The sequence below is a fragment of the Orbicella franksi genome, chromosome 5, assembly GCF_964199315.1.
Source record: "Orbicella franksi chromosome 5, jaOrbFran1.1, whole genome shotgun sequence".
Lineage (NCBI taxonomy): Eukaryota > Metazoa > Cnidaria > Anthozoa > Scleractinia > Merulinidae > Orbicella > Orbicella franksi.
In genome coordinates, this window is record NC_138149.1 from 1658210 (window position 1) to 1677012 (window position 18803).

An 18803-nucleotide genomic window follows, 5' to 3' on the forward strand; every position below is an offset into this window, starting at 1 on the left:
AGAAATATTTTATAAAAGCGATAGAGCACTTTTTCCGTGTTTACATAGCCTCATCTAAACACTCGGGAGGTTGGGAGAATTCTCGAAAGTTATGCAAACCCTCGACTACGTATCAGCTTTGCATAACTTTCGAGAATTCTCCTAACTCTCCTCGTGTTTAGAAAAGATATTACCTTGATAATCTCTTGGTTTAGATTAACGCTTAATTAACGACTAAAAAAATATTTTATCGTTATTTTGTAAATTGTGTTTCCTAATCTCTCACTGGTTATTTGCTCGACGACATTTCTTTGTAAAAAAGTTCAATTTCCCTGCTTTATCTTCCACTGTGTGGATTTTTCCTTGTAACTTGCATCCGTGAAATTATTAAACTAAATATCATGATAAACCACTTCACAATGGCCTTTTGAATCGGTTTTTAACAATCGGTGTACTGTTTCTTTTTTAAACTACGTTTCCGTTCTGAAATGCGATTACATAAAACGCCCATCCTTACGAAATGAAAATTTGAATGCTAAATTAATTGGAACCCTATCTAAATCTAAACTTAACTTTAATTTTCACAATAAATTGCTTCTTAGTTTTTCTGAAGTGCATACAAAGATACAAGTGCCTCTTAAAGAAAAGGATCTTACAGTGTGAACGGTCACATTTCGCTTCATTAAACACACTGAGACAGTACTCACAGGAAACCAGGTATTTATTCGATCTTTTAAGTTGTAAAGCAAATATATGTATAGTCTAGAGAACTGTCCTCTGTATCACGCGTTTTCATTTTTTTTTAACACATTAAAACATGCATGGGAATTATCTCCATTCATTCCTGCTCAATACAAATTAATGCAAAGACAGGCAAAACAATTTTAAATTTGCTACAAATTAACAAGTGTAAAAAACATTGAATGCCTTCGTGATCAGAGATTCTCGCAAAAAGGAAAACAACAATAACAACAACAACAACAAACACGTGCATACGTCAGTCAGGGCACACGGTCACCCGGTGGCCAGGCGCGTGCCTGTTGTCTACCGCCATTTAGTCGGATTCTAATGTATTTCACTGATCCCGTTGAGCGATAGCATTGTAGCTGCCTGTTTGTTGATCAAATCACCGATGAAAGATCATAACACCAGAAATTGAACTTTGAAGTATATTCAACTGTCGGGAGGAAATGCTTTCGACATTATGTGCAATGTTCAACGTGGTTCTCCAAGTTGATCGTAACCTCTACCAAATGCAACAAACACGCTCTATTTTATACGGGGTTCAAAAATGCCAAGGCAATACAGTGTTAAAAAATAAAAGACCAAAACAGACAAAAAAACACGACGCCGCGGCGAACAAGCTAACATAATAAAATTAACAAGGTTATAAAAATGCGAAAAATGTCAATTCAAACATTTTAAAATGTTAGTTTTGATGTGTGTCCCATTTCTTAGAAGTTTAGGTTATTCTTCTTTTCATTCCAAATGGAGACCTCCCCCAGGTAGTAGTAACTTTGCATTTCAAACTACTTTGTTTAAACTATGCAGATTTCATAGTCCTTCTTAGCAGCAAAGAGAAGTAAGCTTAAAGAGTCGCTTGTTTTTTATGATGAAAGAAGCAGGTTATATTTGCACGATAGCCAGTCTATGACGCGAGCAGGGTGAGCCACATTAGACGCATGTGACAACTTGAAGTCGTACCTTCCTATCGGTCCTTTGTAGGAGGAGATGCTAACTTGTTACAAACCCTTCCGAAACCGAGGACTTACTTTTATCACTTCCATCTTCATTTTGTTTTGGTTTTTTGTTTAAAAAAAAAACCCTAAACAAAATGAAGAAGAGAGTGAAAAAACTGAGCTGCCTAGACACAGAATCAAAGACGAGCAGAAGTCCATGGTTCATCGATTCTATGCAGACTTTTATATTGACTGCGTACCCAGGCCTTCGTTTTTTGGTTTTGTTTTTATTTTTCTTAGGACAAACAACCCGGGAAAAACGCCAATTCCTCTCGCGGCACGGCACGCTTGGAAAAGCTTATTTATCTGTTGTGATGAGCCTAGCTATGTAGCTTGTTCCATGACGCCTGCAGTTTACGATAGACATGTTCTTACCTTGAAGATGCAATACTGCAGTACACTAGTACTTAAACCCCATATGGCTTTGTCTAGAAGACAATGTTTTTATCGTTTTACAAACTACTAGCACAGCAACAAATAAATCCTCGCTTAAACTATAATCTGAGGCGCGGTGGCCTCATGGTTAGTGCGCTCGTCTCCGGATCGAGCGGTCCGGGTTCAAGCCCTGGCCGAGAACATTGTATTCTTGTGCAAGGCACTTCACGAGTTCCAGTGCCTCTCTCCACCAAGGTGTATAAATGGGCGTCGACGAATTCAATGCTGGGGGTAACCCTGCGATGGATTAGCATCCCATCCAGGGAGGAGTAGAAATACTCCTAGTCGCTTCATGCTACTGAAAGCGGAGATAAGCGCCAGCCTAATGGGCCACTTGGCTCTGTGCAGACTTTACCTACTTACCTAAATTATTGATGTATTTTGCGTCTACGCAATGGAACGAAGTGAATTCCATGATTCATATCTGTTGCCGTTAGTCTGAAGCTTTTAAGGTTATGCGCTAGTTTATTCCTCTGTGTTGTCAACATCCGTTATACCTAATATAGCCATTCAATTTGCTTTATACCGACCGGCCAAATGAAGTTACGATAAATTAATTAAGTGTAAATCTGTGGTCAACAAAAACTAGTTATATTACCCGTGGTAAGCCAGTACAATGGCGACTTTCACAATTTACAAGCTTCTATCGAGCTTCTGAACAGTTTTTTACCCCTTGTTCAATACACCACGTTCGGTATATCGATATTCCAACGTGGCTCCAAGGCTTTCGGGTCAAAATTGTAATTTTTTAAGTTTCTTTTGTCTCTCAATTCCCAAAAGAGACTTGAATACATAGAAAACAACACCAGATATAGAAGTTTGTCCTGAAAGCCTCGTAGCCATGTTAGAATATTGATATATCGAACGTGGCCTATTGTACGCCGAGTATCGTAGATTTATTCACCTCATCAAAGAGGTTTTGAGATATTTCAGAATTACTTAGACAACGTACGTCATGTTATACCGAGCTGTGACAGTCTGTGATATTTCCTTTACAGTAGGATACAATACTGATGCAATTTTTCAATATCTGTATTCGTTTTAATCCAAACGTGATTCACAATAGTTTTTCTTTTTCACACTATTTTCAATATACAACACACAATAAAAACTACTTTAAAATTAGTCAACGTCTACTGGGGGAAGAAAGACAGAAATCCCAGAGCCCACAAGGGGCTCCAAAGTCACTGAAAGTCCAGGGTCCGACACAGATTGTCTTGAATTCTTTGATGTAAGTTTTCCTTTCATAAGTTGTCCTTTAAGTCTCTTGTCAGTGTTCATTGGCGGTGTCTGCGATCCTAAGTGTACAGCGGTTCCTGACGCGAACAAACTGAGTTCTCCTACAGACTGCAAGGCAATGATCATATCCACATGTTAATATGCGCTATAAAAGTGCCATTATTATTATTATTATTATTATTATTATTATTTATAACTGTTAGCAGTACTTACAGACCTTCTAAACATGATAACTAATCCAGTACGGTTACCCCCTTGAGGCATATTGACGGAAATGCTCTACTTTGAGTTTCTTATTTTACAATCTTACAGGTAGACACCAATTTTAACTGGTGTCATTTGTAACATTGTACAGGATAGAAATGATGCTTTCAGAAAGCCACTTACTAACGCTTACATGCAGCAGAGGCAGTATCCTGACTCTCCAAATCATTAGCTTTATGCGCTCCATAGAAATTGGACAAATTAGGAAAATCTTGTTTTTAGGCAGAAAACAATTTAAGACATGCTTACTATATAGTTTCTGAACACGTTCAACTAGATAGTACGAATTCAGTATCAATCAGGAACAGCTGCCGTTTCGGCAAATCTTCGTAAAAACATCCGAGGTTTCCAATTCTCTAAACCCAATCATAAAACGTACAGCACGAGAACTGCCGTTTACTCTGAACATTTTCTGGTCAGCGTGAAGCAATAACGACAAGTCATGCAATCTCGTACCCAGGATCCTCAGTGCGATGGGTCAAGCACCATGCCAACCTCGTTCTCAGGATTTTATCTCTTCCCAGGGAGAAAAGAGATAGGACCCTGGGAACGAGGTTGGCACCCTGAGAACGAGATTATACGTCGTGTTGCTTAGCAACCATTCTGAACAAGACCAAGGTTCAGGTAGTCTCCTCAGCAGCCGTTTTTTGGGATGTCACGCAACGCTCCCCCCAACGTTCCCCCTAATTGCTTGACATCCCAAAAAACGGCTGCGGAGGAGACTAAGGTTCAGGCAAACGCTCTGCTACTTACACTGCTTCGCTGTGATCTGTCCAGTTTAGGTTTCTGCCGCCTAGTATCACCACTTGAACTTCTATTACTGTTCAAACTCTGGGGTGGCATCGGTGGTTTAGAAGAATTCGCAGGATTGAATGTTATGTTGTGCCTGGTGAACGTCTTAATTCCAGGGGATGTATTTGGTACGACTCTCTGTCGAGATCCTATCCTGTCCCGTCCCGCTGATGACAGTCGAACAAGATGGGCTACTGAATGCTCGGGATGTATAGTAATGCGAAGTTCATCCAGCAGCGGAGGTTGTACTGTTGCCATCTCATCAGGCGTTCGGATGTTTTCGTTGGATCTGAAAAAAAAGGTTGGCTTCACACGTGCAATATTCTAATATATAATATAAAATCGTTGAACTGGACTTTGGTAAAATATATTTAGCTAACTTGAACATCAACGGCTTAATTATAATAGAGACTGTCTATAAGCTTCTAAAGAGACACGAACAGAGAATTATGCAAGGAAAGCAATTCTTTATTAGTTTGAAGGAAATAATAAGGTGCACTGTTCAACTTAGGGACGGACCTTATTTTTCTGCAGGGGGGAGGGGAGGTTGGGCAATTCCCCCCCCCCAAAAAAGAAGAACAAAAAAGTCCTGCACATGAAAAACTGCTGAAAAAAATCCTGTAAGGGGAGTCATGGGAAAAATCTAGCAAGTGATTTCCACTGTCCAGGTCCTGTGTTATACTTTAAAAAAATTCCTGCACAAGCTATTTCCCACCAAAAGCAATCATGCACAACCTAAAGGTGAGAAAATAATTTAATGCCCCAGAAAATTGCCCAACACTCGCCCCCCATCTCCCACCAAAAATAATGGTTCATCCCTTAGATGTGTGTCTCCTATTGATAATCAAAACTCTCAGCAATCAGAAAGGAAACAATAATTGTAGGTTTATTTTGATTGTCCCTTAGTGTTCTGTTCTTTCCAAAACTCAGAGTCCCAACTATTAGTTTCTTACACTCACCTTAATCTGCGGTTACTTTGTGATGCCAACAATCCAGACCCACTGAGAGTAAAACTGCTTGGTAAACTTTTAGCTGAATCATTTCTTTCACTGAGTCCTTTTAATCTCTGTCCTGATCTCTTTCCAACCCCGCCCAAGACTGGAGTACTATTTGAACCAGTCATAACATGACCCACACCAGGCATCACATGCTCATTGGGCTGTGGGGCAGTCACAGAAGCTGCAGAGGTAACAGACCCAACATAAGAGCCATCTACAGGACACTGAGAATGGGTTGTGAGCCAGTTATCAATGCAGGTGATGTGGAAAGGATGCTGACATGGCAAGGTCCTGACACGCTGGTGTGTTTGGAATCCTTGTAAACATACACCACACTTGGTGCCATCAGTGAGCAGTGTGTGCCTCTCTTGCAACACTTGTGTTGGTAGGTTGTGCATCACTTGGGCAGGGATGCCATCCTGATCTGTAACCTGCCTGAGGTCATAGAAATTATAACGCTATCATTAAAGTTTTAAACAAGAGTTTTTTTCTAGAGTCATTACATTCATTTCTGGACAAGAACTCTGTTAATGAAAGAGCACCCTTCCCAAGAGTTTAGGCATCACTGTTTTCCTCCCCAAGGGGCAACGAACAGTGACTCCTTTTTTTAAATAAATTTTTAAGTATTTCAATTAGGGACACAGATTGCTCCAATAGTTTTATAACACAGTCACTCAGAAGTGAAAATGATCTCTTGCATTCCAAGCAACAGTAACCAATGGAGGGACATGATGAGCATTAACAAGTCTCAGATTTGTGTAAATTATCAACTAAAACTTATGCAAACAAACACAAAGCACTGCCTAAATGTTTATTGCGTTAATCTCAGTAACAAGCAAAAACTGTAAGAGTCAATTTTGGCAAGCATAATTTTTAACTTTCTGTTAGCTTCAGAAAAAAAGTATACTCGATAACAGTAATTAATTTATAAAACTAAACATTTGTACAGACCTTACTGAACATAATTTTAACAGCATTTTACCTTAAAGTTTTATATTTTACTTTTTTGGCAAAATGTATATAGTAATTAATTATTTATTATTATTTTCTAAAAGAAAGTTCTACCTGTCCAGTTGTAGCAGTAATTCATAATCACCAGCAGAAATGTCACGGTTTTGTAGGTCGCTTATGACAGCATTTGGTAATGGTGTGATTCGTGTAGCTGCATGCCAACGTTCACTGGGTTTCTAATAACAAATACAAATTTAATGTAAGATTACACCTTTTGTTCTTTTCATGGAACACCAACTCTCAATCATCAAATCTTCAGAATTTATACAAATATCTGACTGAAAACAATTGTAACAATTGTGACCTATTTTATATTGAATCTGCCTCTCAAACTAAGTTGCCTTTAATTGGTTAAACAAGCATTAGGAAACTAATATGTAGCTGAATCACACATTACATGTAACCTTGTCGATGTATTACCCATTTTACAGTTATATTTTAGACATGGAGTATACTTCATAATAAATACAATTTGAATGAATGAAAATATAGAGAACTTCTAACCAGCCGAGGAAGTCACAGAATCAAATTCAATAACACAGACATGTTAGTGAGTGTTAAGATAAAAATAGAGTTCTGTGACTTCAATTTGAGGGATTAACATGTTTAAATATTCATGACATGCATTACTTACCTGTCTAAACTGGAAAGAATGTTGCATGTGGGTGTCTGTAGCAAAACACGTGTGACACAGATGGTAATCTGCACAAACGACACACCTGTAACGACAAGCTTCCTTTGAGTACAAAGCTATGACACAAACTCTATACAAACTCTACTCAGCCTGTGTGAGTGTGTGAGTGCAGATTTTTGTCTGTCTCACTAAACCCATCTGCATTCCCAGACTAGCATGTTACTACTGCATCACTGTAGACTAACAGCATCATGTAGCCATCTATGCCAACTCTCCTGGATACAGGCCGAATCTCCCAGTCTCCTGTTGAATCAGTGCCCAAATCTCCCAGACAATAAGAAGGAAAGTGCATAAGATACATTTTCCAGGCATATTTTAGCTGAGTTTTGGCATATTTTTGAGAAAATGTTTGAATATTTGACACAAAGAGTATTCACGATTTTGTGGCTTAATTGGTTGATCTTTAATTTTAGGGTTAAGAAAATAAAATTGGCAAATGTCTCCTGGATTGTGATTTTTTTAGGTTGGAATCTCTTCTAAGAATAAATGACAAGCTGTTCTTGTAGAACCTTGTTCTCAACCAAGAATCTATGCCAGTAGCTTAGAATTGTGGTCAAACATTCCATTATAATTGGATAATCACCTTTAAGTTAGTCTTCAATTAAGAAAGGTGTCTTCTTGCTTCTTACCTGTAACATTTTCCTGCTATAGGACACACTCTGCACCTTTTACAAGTTGCCCCAAGGTGAAGATCTTGTCTTTCCGCCCTTGTTTTACGTCGAGATGATTTGTGAAACTCATCCATCAATTCCTATCAAAGGTTTCATTTAATCTTATCAGAAAAGTACCCTTGATAATTATCTTAAAATAAAGAGGTAAAGTCTGCATGCGAGCCAAGTGGCCCATCAGGCCGGAGCTTATCCCGGTTTCTGTAGCATGAAGTGACTAGGAGTATTTCTACTCCCCCCTGGAAGGGATGCTACTCCATCACAGGGTTACCCCCAGCATTAAGTTTGCCGGTACCCATTTATACACCTGGGTGGAGAGAGGCACTGTGAGAGTAAAGTGTCTTGCCCAAGAACACAACACAATGTCCCCGGCCAGGGCTTGAACCCGGACCGCTCGATCCGGAGACGAGCACACTAACCATGAGGCCACCACGTCTCCCAAATCTTAAAATAATTATAGCATAATTGGGTCATGTGTATTGTGGTCATGTCGATTGATACTCTCAACTGCTACTCTTAATCAACATTTCGATTGATACTTGATGGACATCCCACTCTGTACTCCGTCGACACTTGATCAACAAGTGGGTTGATAGTTGGCTGAGTATCGAACAACTCATATGAATTGATCTAAAATTAGTCTACTCTCAGCTGACTGTCGATGGTTGATGTCGATGGAGTGATGATCGAGTATCAACTGAGGGGTCAATGGACCATTCATGGAGTATCGATTGAGTGTTGATTGAGGGTCAATCAAGGGTCCATGAAGGGTATTGATCGACACTTGACCCCGTTTGCCTTTAGTACACATGATCTGCATAATAAAGCAATTTATGTTTCATAAGCTGGACCAAGTGATGAACAAGATCACTAATGCTACAAGGTAGAGAGGATTGCCAAGCAAGAGGTGGAACAATAAGTTGTAATGTCTGCATACAAATGAAGTCCAGTCCTGGAGTCACTCATTGCTAATAATTTGCTGCAAATGCTGGCAGCAAGTGTCAAGGCTACTGACTAGTGCTTCATGTCAGACTAACCTGAAAGGATCCAAAGTCCACTCTACACAAAGGGCATTTCACTATAGTCTCGCCAGTAGAGCGTTGATGCTCAGCCCAGATCTTCATACATTTTACATGCACACTGTTACCACAACCATACCTTCAAAGAAGCAAAAAAGACAATACTTGTTTGTAAATGACCAGCCTGCTCTAGAACCATTACCCCCATTGCATGAAGGCCATACTGGGGAATATTGCCATGAGGTCGTGACAGTATGGACCAGGCACAGTAAGGTCTGTACAAAACGACTGAAGACCAGTATTGTACAGTATGGCTCAAGCAAGCTAGGTTGCTAAGTAGTTTATTATGTGGCACTCCATAAAAGTTGCAAATTTTGATTTTGCTGACCTCCAAAAATGAGAAAAATACAAGGCTTATGAACATGTGTAAATGGTCTGTGTGGCAAAATCCTGACCAAGGAAGAACCAATTGGAACAGTTGGGTTTACCTCAAGACTACAGTACCTTGCCATATAATACGTAAGTTTCATTCTGACTTTCAATGTCTTTTGAGGCACAGCTTGCAGACTCACTTGCAATATGTTATTGGTTCTGGCTTCTGTAGTAATTCATCCTGACATATGGGACAGACATCTTGTTCCTCTATCTGTTTTTGTTTAAGTTTCTCTCTGCTATCACTAGCAGTCATGTCCTTCTCAGAGTTTCTCCTCTTTGCTGTTCTGCTTGACCTTGAGTAGCTTCCTCTCATCACTTCATTAATCTCACGCTCCACCAGTGACAGTTGAAAAATAACTACAATTGAAAAATTCGGATTACTAGTTGAGAAATGTATATTAAACTGTTTATTTGCAGGACAATTAAGTCATGAAAATTATGCTTCTGTGTTTTAAAGTGTTAAAAAAACACGAGAAGAAGTTTCAGAGACACCAAAAAGCTATATGAGAAGAATTATGTGGCAGTGTTTCCACATTAAATTTTATTGTCACAGATTACCTCCAGACCTAACTTTCGCAAGTAAAAACCAAAAGAAACTGAAACAAATGTTTTATTACTTTGAGAAAATATTCCAAATTGTTACTTATGTCTATAATCAAAATGTCAAAGACTGTTTCACACTTGTGCAAAAATGATCAGCATACAAAATTTTACGCAAGCATAACAAAAAGAAGCGTTTTCCCTTTCTTGTGCTTGTAGCTCTTTCACTAGACAATGTGAACCAGTGTTGGATGTATTGACTCAAGCGCCATGAACCTCTTTGTTTGCCATCTTGAAGCTTTGGTCACCAGACCACCTCCGATGCTGTCTGCATGCCTTGTTTTCTTATGCCTACGGTGTTAGCTTTTGTTTTGGTTAATACATTAAATAGCAAAACTGTTTGAAAACAAAAAAGAAAGATATCAACATACTTTGATTTTCTTTGGGTACTCTGAATTTCTTGAGAAGCACCCTGTGTAAGATTAAGAAAGAAATGCCAAAATCATCATTCAGCAACTTCAAAACAATTTTAATTATTAGTTACAGTCCAAAGTGTTTTTGACTGATGCATTGGGTATTTTACAAGTGTCCCTGACAAATAATTAGTATTAAATTGTATACTCATCAAGACTGAATCAGCAATGAGGATGGAGAGTATCACATACCCACCCAGCCAAGGGAAGCCTAGCAGATTCTGAGGGAAGGGGCCAAAGTCTTTTAAGGTACCATGTAAATCTAAAGTTATAAGCTGGAAGACAGGGTAAGGAGAATATCTAACCCACATATTTTTTTTTCTGAGTGAGGTACCAGTGTGCATATCTTCTGTCCAGAACAACACATTATTCTGATTCTGTTGCATAATTGTGCATGTGGAGTAGTCCGTCAAGGTCAAAATTATGCCATTAATTGTTTTTCTGTCACTGCTATTTCTTGATCTCACAATAATTATCAATTATTTTACAAGCATGCATTAGATATGAGATGATAGATAGCCAACTTGGCACCATGCCCCTGCTATAATCATCTCATATCAACAAGCATGAGTGAAATAATATTTTTATTAAAAACACCCACTACATTTAGAAAACTAGAAAAAATAAAAAAACCCCCCAAAATTATGCATGAGTACCATATTTGTAGAGCATGATATAATGGATATACCATCATGGCTAAGCCAATGAAAATTCTTAAACTGCATCATCCAATGATATAATTTTTATTAATAATAATTATTATTACACTTCATTATATAGAAACAAGCCAGACACAAGCGTTTCACTGGAAAATACACCACTTGTAAAATTAATACGAAATTACATCTGGGACTCGGGTGGCGTATTTTCCATATCCTCACTAGTGAAGATATTGATGACTTTGCATAAATTTGTTGGTGTATGATCAAAATATCTGCGGATCTTCCTCAAAACTTCAGAAATCTTTGGAAATTTGCAGAGAATGTTTGGAAACGTTCGTGTGGTCTTTGGAAAATTCTTGGAGAATCTTCGGAAATCTTCAGAAAATGGTTGAAAATCTTCGGAAAATCGTCAAAAATGTCATTATTAGTATGTTTATATAATAAATAAAATAATACATGGTTGCTTGCGGATATGGAATATCTCTTCTCGTGTTCAGCGTTATATCTCACTCATTCGCTACTCCCACTCGGGAGCTTTTAGAGCTGAACACTCGAAGAGATATTTCATATCATGCATGCCCATGTATTAGCCTCTATTTAAGAAATAGGAAACATGCACTGTGTTTCTATCGAGTTATACAAACACAAGTGGAAGTTTGGGAGAACGAGAAATGCTGTGGGAACACAAGCCATAGACAAGTGTTTCCACAGCTTTTTTCGAGTTCTCCCAAACTTTCACAAGTGTTTAGAACTATAACTCGATAGAAACACGGAGAACTAAATCCCTGTATTATCCTCTATATCCTCACCAAAGGATGTGAAGACATAATTCCTTTTCCTTCATAAAAGTTTGACAAGTACAAGAATGTTGATCACCCAAAAACACCTGAGAAACAGGAAAATATCTTAGTTAATATACAGCCTATTAATCATGTACGTGTAAGTATGTGATTCTTTAGGGACTGAAACTTACAATAACCGACTGATTGTTGACAAACTTTACACGAGTCTTACAGTCAAAGTCACTGTTCCGTAACATTCATTCCACTCAACAGTTTCAACTGTCTATACCTGAGGTCTGCTGTGCACCAGCTGGTTATAAAACACACTTCAAACACACTTCAAACACACTGCCAGATAAGGGCCTGAATTATAATTTAAAACCTACGTAAGTTCAATCATACCTACAGTCGTTTGTACGAAATGAAATTCTGTCTTGAAACTTATCAAATCTAATGGGATTGCAACGCACGATAGATAAAGCTGACATCGTTAAATGCTTAGTGTTAACAAACTGCTATTAAGCTGCCTTATTAAACTGAACAAACCTTAAATTTCCGATCTAAACCATCTTGTTTCAAAAGAAACCCAGTTGGGCCTGTCTCGCGAAGAAGATAAATTCTTGCTTGGCTGGCTTCTTCGATCCTGGTTGCAACGACATCTGGGCAAAGCCTTCTCCAAGGAATCCGCCGAGCCATTGTACAGTTTATTGTTTAAGAATATTTTCGGTAATTTCGAAAGACTGTCATGACAAAACCAACCTTTGCTTTTTGCAAATTTGTTTTTGCCCCGTAATCACGCTTGCCTGGCAACGCTTTCGTGGAGGAGTGGAGGAGGACTGAAACTAGTAAGTAGAGGACAACTGGAGGACATTTTATTTCGCGTATACAACAGACAATCTGGTTGTTTTGGAAACATAGGAAGCTGATCTTGTTCTCTATTTCTGTGACTTCTTGCCTGAAATTTGACTTCGTTTTGCATCAAAAATGGCAGGGAATCGAATACATCTAAAACTGGATCATAGTGCTGCAGCTTCTATTGATCAGTACTTGGAATATCGAAGGTTTGGTAATTAACTTTTCAAAACTTTTACACAAACGTGTCTGTAAATTACTAACGGTTACACAAAAGCTAAACTTGGCTATGGAAAAATTGCGGATGTATTGCAGAGTGTAGTGAACTAAGGCTATTTTTCAGGTTAGAAGTTTCCGTTAGTTTCAGGATTCTTGAGTTTTTCTCAGTAATCATTTTGTGTTTTAGGATTGTTGGTGAAGATGATGGTGGAACACTCTTTACTCCTGAAGAATATGAAGACTACATGAAAAGAGTGTTACCCATGAGAATGAAGAACAGGCTTTTCGTTAGCTGGACAGCACCTAATGGTATGGACTGTAAGATGATCGGCCCAGAAACAATGTGTTTCTGTAATCACAGGTGAAATTATAAAATGCTAATTAAAAATGACTTTGAATGTTGAACTTTGACATACCTGTGACAAATGTAAAAGTAAACAATAAAATGTTTTGTAAATCTTAGGTACAAACAGCATAAAACTGATTATGAGACAATTCCAGAGACCAGACCTATCCCAGTTCCTTGTCGTGTTAGCGGCTGTAAATGCAAGAGTTATCACTATGTACCAAAGAACAGCACGCAGCCAATCAGATGCCAGTGCAAGCACTTTGCTGATGAGCATTCAGAGGTGGTCCCATACAAGTGCTCAAAAGGCTGTGCATGTAAAAAATTTATAAGTTCCTACACCTGTGGTTGTGGGCAACCAACATATGCTCACAAGGTTAGTTCACTTTGATGTCTCACAACAGTAAATTCCATTCACCTTCTTGTGGGAGATGTTGTGGCCTAATGCTTAGTGCCCTAGATTCTGGATTGAGCTGTCTGGATTTGAGCCCCGGCTGAGATTATTGTGCTGCGTTCTCAACTTCGTAAGACCTTTATCTCTCCACTGTGTTGTAATAAATTCAACCATTTAAGGCAGGTTATGAGAACTGATAACCTGATCATGATTATTTCACTGAAAGTATCCTGAATTGAACCAAGTTCCCCTTCCTAAGGTGACTATAGAAAGTGTATGAACAATAACCAACTTCATGGTCTCTTCCTGGGTACCCTTGCCACTTCTTGTCTACCATGTTCATGTATGCAGTACAAAATGAACATGCTCCAACAGTTACTGTAACTCCAGACTATCACTCTATATGTACCTGTATATTGACAGTTATCTACTTTGACTTGGAACTGATAGAATTAACTGGCACTCTCAATTTTCCAGACAATCATTGAGACAAAGGAAGAACGCACAGCTCGTGGTCACCCTGTAGGTCATGATGTGCCTTATGCTGCTATGGGTGGAATTACAGGTTTCAGTTCACTGATGGATGGCTATATGCGTTTGGATGACAGTGGAATTGGACCACCACCACTACATTTGCTGGAGCAGCCAGTGAGTAAGTGATCTAGTCTAACTTGTGAAGGACACAAGTGATTGTCTACATCTGTCATTGAAAATTAAGGGAAGTTACATGTAGATTCAATGTCGAGTAAGGATTTCTGTACTTTTATTAGGACCTGATGATCACCCATTCCTTAGAGCACACACTGGAATGGCTGGGTTGTCACTAGAGGATGGAATGGGGAATAATGCAGGACAGGTGGCACGCAGAACTACAGAGGAAGAAGATATGGCTTATTTTGAGAAAAGATACCAAGCAAGGGTGAGTGAACCATCTTATTCATGCAGATATTTGGCTTGTGTCAGGGTAAGTCTTGCATGTATTATGGAACCATACTTATCTGTCTCCAGTTATGGCATTATTGTTATTTTAGTTGAAGGCAGAAAAAGAGCAAGCCAGACTGCAAAGATCTCCTCAACCAAAAAGATTAACAGAGGCGGGTACTGTGCACCAGAGCACACGTAGTGCTGCCAGGAGGACTGCACCAAGTAAAGCAACATCAGCTACCAAGCCTGGTGCATCTTCCAGAAGCCCTGGGACCCAGACTGGGAGGCAGAGCCACAGAAGGTGAAACAAAGAATAGGAGGAGACGATTAACGGCACAGCGTTTTGTTTTGTCAGTCTGTAAAGGAGATGAGAGCACAATACCACGTTGGCTGTGATCCACACAAACGTGGGTCTCATGGTGAGGCTGTTTGTTCTAACAGCATGACCAGAATGAGCAGTGCAATGTGAAGACTGCGGGCCAATTTTGCCCAAACCACTGTCTTGTGAGAAAACATCAGAGGAGAAACAGTTGCCTGCAGTCTGCATTTAACTTTCCTTAACCAACATGAGTTAAGTTCATTCCAGGATCACAAACAGCAAGCAACAGTGCACAGCGTGTGTCCGTGCGTGTGACTACACCATTAAACTGTACATATGCACACATTTCCACTGGTTTTAATATCTTATTTTTAAATGAATAAAATGAAATATGCAAAAAACTGAAAATAAAATTCAAAACAAAAGAACTTTACAATGATCATTTATACTAATGAAAGTCGCATGGTTTCCTTCTACAAGACATGTACATAACTAGCAACTTTATGATAACTTCGAAATAAAGCTATGACGGGCAAAAACTCGAGATATACAACTGTTAACCAGCTTAGTTAATTACTTTTTGAAAAAGTTCGTTTTCGTGGCAGCTACTTGCCTAAAAAATCCAGTTGGCCAAGATATAAACAACAGCTGAAACAGCTGCAAGACTTAAATTTTGGACAGCATCGTCATTTCTACTAAGATCACGAATATTTCCTTCAATGAGTACGTAATTTGTTCCCCTTAGAACTAAATGTACACTGAACGTGTCGAGACACCAGGAATAAGTCTGCAAATAGCACGCGATCCACGTCACGATATGTTAAGTCGTTTCTTTGTGATCAACAGCATAATCAACGAGAGAAATATTGAAATAATGCTTTTCTTACAAAGAAAACATTAAAGGCCTCGTCCACACCACGCCGGAGGAATTTGAAAACGTAAGTTTCACTGTGAAAACGCTTCAAATGTTTTCCGTCCACACTACGCCGGAGGAATTGAAAAACGCAAAAAAATCACCGATCATTTTGGATTTGTGTTTGAGGAGAACATCACATGTTTATCGTAACGTCATCCTTTTCGAGAAAAAGCTCCGCTGTCAAAATGTTTTCCGTTCACACGAAAACGAAAAGCCGTCGTTTTCAAATTCCTCCGGTTTAAAGAGCATTTTCGAAAGGCTCCGTTTTCGTGACGGATTAGTGCGGACGGTAGGCCTAACCGAAATAAAACTGCGTTTCCAGATTCATCTGGTGTAGGGTGAACGACGCCTAAAAACAACAAAGAAGTGAAATTAACTGTAAACGAGCAGGGATAATTGAGATCGATTATAAACGACTCTTCTAAGGAACTTATTAACGGTAAGCGTGATGACTTTGGACGATGAACCAACTGGGCCTCTGGCTATCCATCGATAATTAAGAGATCATTTTAACCATGGACTTGGTGGTGGAAGGTGTTCTACAGCCATGGGTGCCAAGCAGGATCCATTCGACACAAGTTATCAGGACTAGTGGCCGCCGCGATCAGAGTTGTCACCTTGGTTTCACCGCCCTCGTATTGAGCCAGGTCTGGAAAAAAAGGAAACATAAATGAACTGCATGTAGCACCTTGTGCACGAGAAATGATATGCTGAAGACTAGGACTAAAAATAAATTTAAGTCATAAGAAATTTTATGTCTAAGACTAAAAGATACTGTCAAGGCTCCGTCCAAACTACGCCAGAGGAATTTGCAAACGAAGGTTTCACTTTGAAAACGCATCAAATGTTTTTCGTTCAAACTACGCCGGGGGAATTTAAAAACACAACAAAGGCAAGTCATTTTGGATTTGTTTGAGGAAACCTCGGTCAGGGAGATCACATGGTTATCGTTACACTATCGTTTTCAAAAAGTTCCGTTTCCGAAATGTTTTCCGTCCACACGAAAAACGAAAATCCGGCGTTCTCAAATTGCTCGAAATTGTCGAAAAGCTCCGTTTTCGTGACGGATCTGTGTGGACGCAAGGCCTAACCGCAGAAAGACAGCTGCGTTTTGAAATTTCTTCAACGAAGCGTGGACGCTGGCTTAGATTGTGCTCACAAATATTAATAAAGTTTCGTTGGTTTTTTTGCATGTCTTGTATCACTTACTTTGTAATCTTGTGGTGATAGCAGTAACAGCTCCATTCACGAGTGTAATCAGTAACTCACTATCCATGTCAGTTGGTGGGTTAGTCAGGGGGAGGGAGTGCGTCTCGTCTTGTTTCTGCATCCAAAAGAAAGCGTGTTACATACTGTTAACGTGGTAACTTAAAAAGCGCCAGGCCTTTAAATATGATCTATTTTGACAGGGTTGCAAATCTCATGCATGACATTTGGAAAGGATTAGCCCCTTCGCCTATCAGAGCTCTTTTCACTAGGTCAAATGAAATACACGGGTACAACTCAAGGCATGCTGCAAAAGGAAATTATCTTCGGAAAGAGGTGAAGCTGGAAATTTCAAACGTTCATTTTCGAGAACTGGAGCGATATTATGGAATTAAATTTCTCCAGACTGGAGAGATATATCTAAACCAATCTTTAAGAAAAACATTCGCGCATTTTTATTTGAGACTCTTTCAGATAGGGATGACTGTGTTGAAGTTGACACACTGACGCAAATTCTTAAATTTAGTGCCTGATTAATTTTAACCCATGCATCATCGTTCAGCTTATCTCTAACATCAATAATTTCATAAATCTTTGCCTAAGTAGCTGGAAAGTAAGCTTATTGTATACTAATGGTATAATATAAATATAGATGTGGCCCGCCTAGATTAGCCTAGACTACATGCGGATTCATGCTGTTAATATGTTTAAGTTTCTAACTTAATTATTTGTAATAATGAAGTGTAGATGTAAGACAACTCATTAACCTAAAATTCATGGCTGTAAATTAATGAAAAAGGAATAGAGTTTCGTTGTTGTTGTTGATCATTATCTTTCTTGTCACAGTGGAGGACGCAGTTCTTTGCTACTCGATAAAGCCTGATATATATACTCGATAAAGCCTGTATATTTTTTTCGTTTCTTAGCTTATCAAAAACCAAGTAGAGCCGAGATGCGGTAATGCTGTAAGTTTAGTTCCACGTACGGTTGTCGCCTCTTCAGCTGGCTCAAAAGCTTAGAGAACGCATCAAAACTACAAGGGATGTTTTAGGTGAACAACTCATTACAGAGTATAACGTTTATGTTAGAGTAGCTGACGAACCTTCTTGTGCCAAGCAATCATCTCGTCTCGTAGCACCGCCCTTAACACACTCTGTACGCTGAAGTGAGGCTCAGCTAAACACCGCGCGGCGGACACAATAGCCGCTGTCATCACTCCATTCACGCCGACCGGCGTCACGAACTCGGCAATGTTCGGAGTGAGTCGGAAAGGTACGGGACGGTTCGCGTCCAGTTCACCTTGGATGTAAGAGAACAAACATTAGGGTTGATGCATCAGGGTTAATTACACAAAGATTTACCACCTCGAAAAGCCTCACCTTTAGTGTCGTCAACCTCAAAGCGACTATATGAGACAGTAAGTCGACCTGAGTCCTGTGCAATTTGAAGCATTTCCGGGCCCAGTCTTGTCAGGTGTAATATGAACTCGGCAAAACCGGACAGAGCCAGTTGAATAGAGAGCTGGACAATGAAAAAAGTCATCGTTAGTTTTACGATTAATTTTGGCACGCGAGACGCACTGAGATGTTTAGTGTACCTGTTTCCTGAAGGTCCAATAGTCTGAAGGGTCCTGATAAGTGTACTGGGCCCATTCTTTTACAAGCACTTCAGGCACTAGCGTGAGCTGCACCTCTTTAAGAATGTCCCTCAGGACCTGGTGAGTCACCTGACAGCCACGTGATTGCACGGAAGCGAGGCGTTCGTAGTACAAGGCAATTGGTGCATCAGATTCCACGTGCTTCTTATCACAACGCTACAAGGAAAAAAGTGGTACGAGGTTGAAGAAAATAGTCTGAAACTTTCGCCGATCTCAGATCTCTGTATCGTTTCTCGGCGG

The 18803-nt window shown here is 39.4% G+C and overlaps 3 protein-coding genes across 6 annotated transcripts in view; 1 reads left to right on the forward strand and 2 right to left on the reverse strand.

The window, feature by feature from the left end:
- Nucleotides 1–3000: 3000 nt before the first annotated feature.
- On the reverse strand, nt 3001–12520 carry LOC145488515 (E3 ubiquitin-protein ligase ZSWIM2-like). The gene is made up of 11 exons (XM_081467399.1): nt 12277–12520; nt 11758–11834; nt 10245–10285; nt 9411–9630; nt 8857–8977; nt 7781–7902; nt 7092–7176; nt 6512–6633; nt 5408–5881; nt 4410–4737; nt 3001–3500 (listed from the first exon to the last, which is right to left on the reverse strand). Exons 1-11 carry the CDS (start codon nt 12424–12426, stop codon nt 3276–3278), a joined length of 1965 nt encoding a protein of 654 aa, XP_081323525.1. The 5' UTR covers nt 12427–12520; the 3' UTR covers nt 3001–3275.
- A 21-nt stretch (nt 12521–12541) lies between these two features.
- LOC145488524 (protein FAM221A-like) lies at nt 12542–14945 on the forward strand. Of its 2 annotated transcripts, XM_081467408.1 has the most exons (6): nt 12549–12791; nt 12989–13162; nt 13265–13523; nt 14019–14193; nt 14312–14460; nt 14573–14945. In XM_081467408.1, exons 1-6 carry the CDS (start codon nt 12715–12717, stop codon nt 14768–14770), a joined length of 1032 nt encoding a protein of 343 aa, XP_081323534.1. In that variant the 5' UTR covers nt 12549–12714; the 3' UTR covers nt 14771–14945. The 2 variants fall into 2 exon arrangements, with proteins under 2 accessions (XP_081323532.1, XP_081323534.1); XM_081467406.1 differs by having other exon boundaries at nt 12542–12791; nt 14312–14945.
- A 169-nt stretch (nt 14946–15114) lies between these two features.
- Nucleotides 15115–18803, reverse strand: part of LOC145488506 (transformation/transcription domain-associated protein-like) — a 53740-nt gene continuing 50051 nt past the window's right edge. For all 3 annotated transcript variants that reach the window (XM_081467386.1, XM_081467387.1, XM_081467384.1), the window contains exons 120-124: nt 18504–18719; nt 18286–18427; nt 18009–18205; nt 16910–17024; nt 15115–16349 (exon numbers count right to left, since the gene is read on the reverse strand). In XM_081467386.1, the coding sequence (XP_081323512.1) occupies nt 16240–16349; nt 16910–17024; nt 18009–18205; nt 18286–18427; nt 18504–18719 (780 nt within the window). In that variant the 3' untranslated portion in view covers nt 15115–16239. The remainder of the gene's footprint in view (nt 16350–16909; nt 17025–18008; nt 18206–18285; nt 18428–18503; nt 18720–18803) is intronic.

Coding starts and splice junctions, on each gene's coding strand:
- LOC145488515 (XM_081467399.1), bottom strand. CDS start 12,426: ATGGCTCGGCGGATTCCTTGGAGAAGGCTTTGCCCAGATGTCGTTGCA. Junction 10,286..11,757: donor TTATGTCTTCACATCCTTTG/GTGAGGATATAG, acceptor AATCTTACACAG/GGTGCTTCTCAAGAAATTCA. Junction 3,501..4,409: donor ACAGATCACAGCGAAGCAGT/GTAAGTAGCAGA, acceptor ATTGCCTTGCAG/TCTGTAGGAGAACTCAGTTT.
- LOC145488524 (XM_081467406.1), top strand. CDS start 12,715: ATGGCAGGGAATCGAATACATCTAAAACTGGATCATAGTGCTGCAGCT. Junction 13,163..13,264: donor ATGTGTTTCTGTAATCACAG/GTGAAATTATAA, acceptor TGTAAATCTTAG/GTACAAACAGCATAAAACTG. Junction 13,524..14,018: donor AACCAACATATGCTCACAAG/GTTAGTTCACTT, acceptor TCAATTTTCCAG/ACAATCATTGAGACAAAGGA.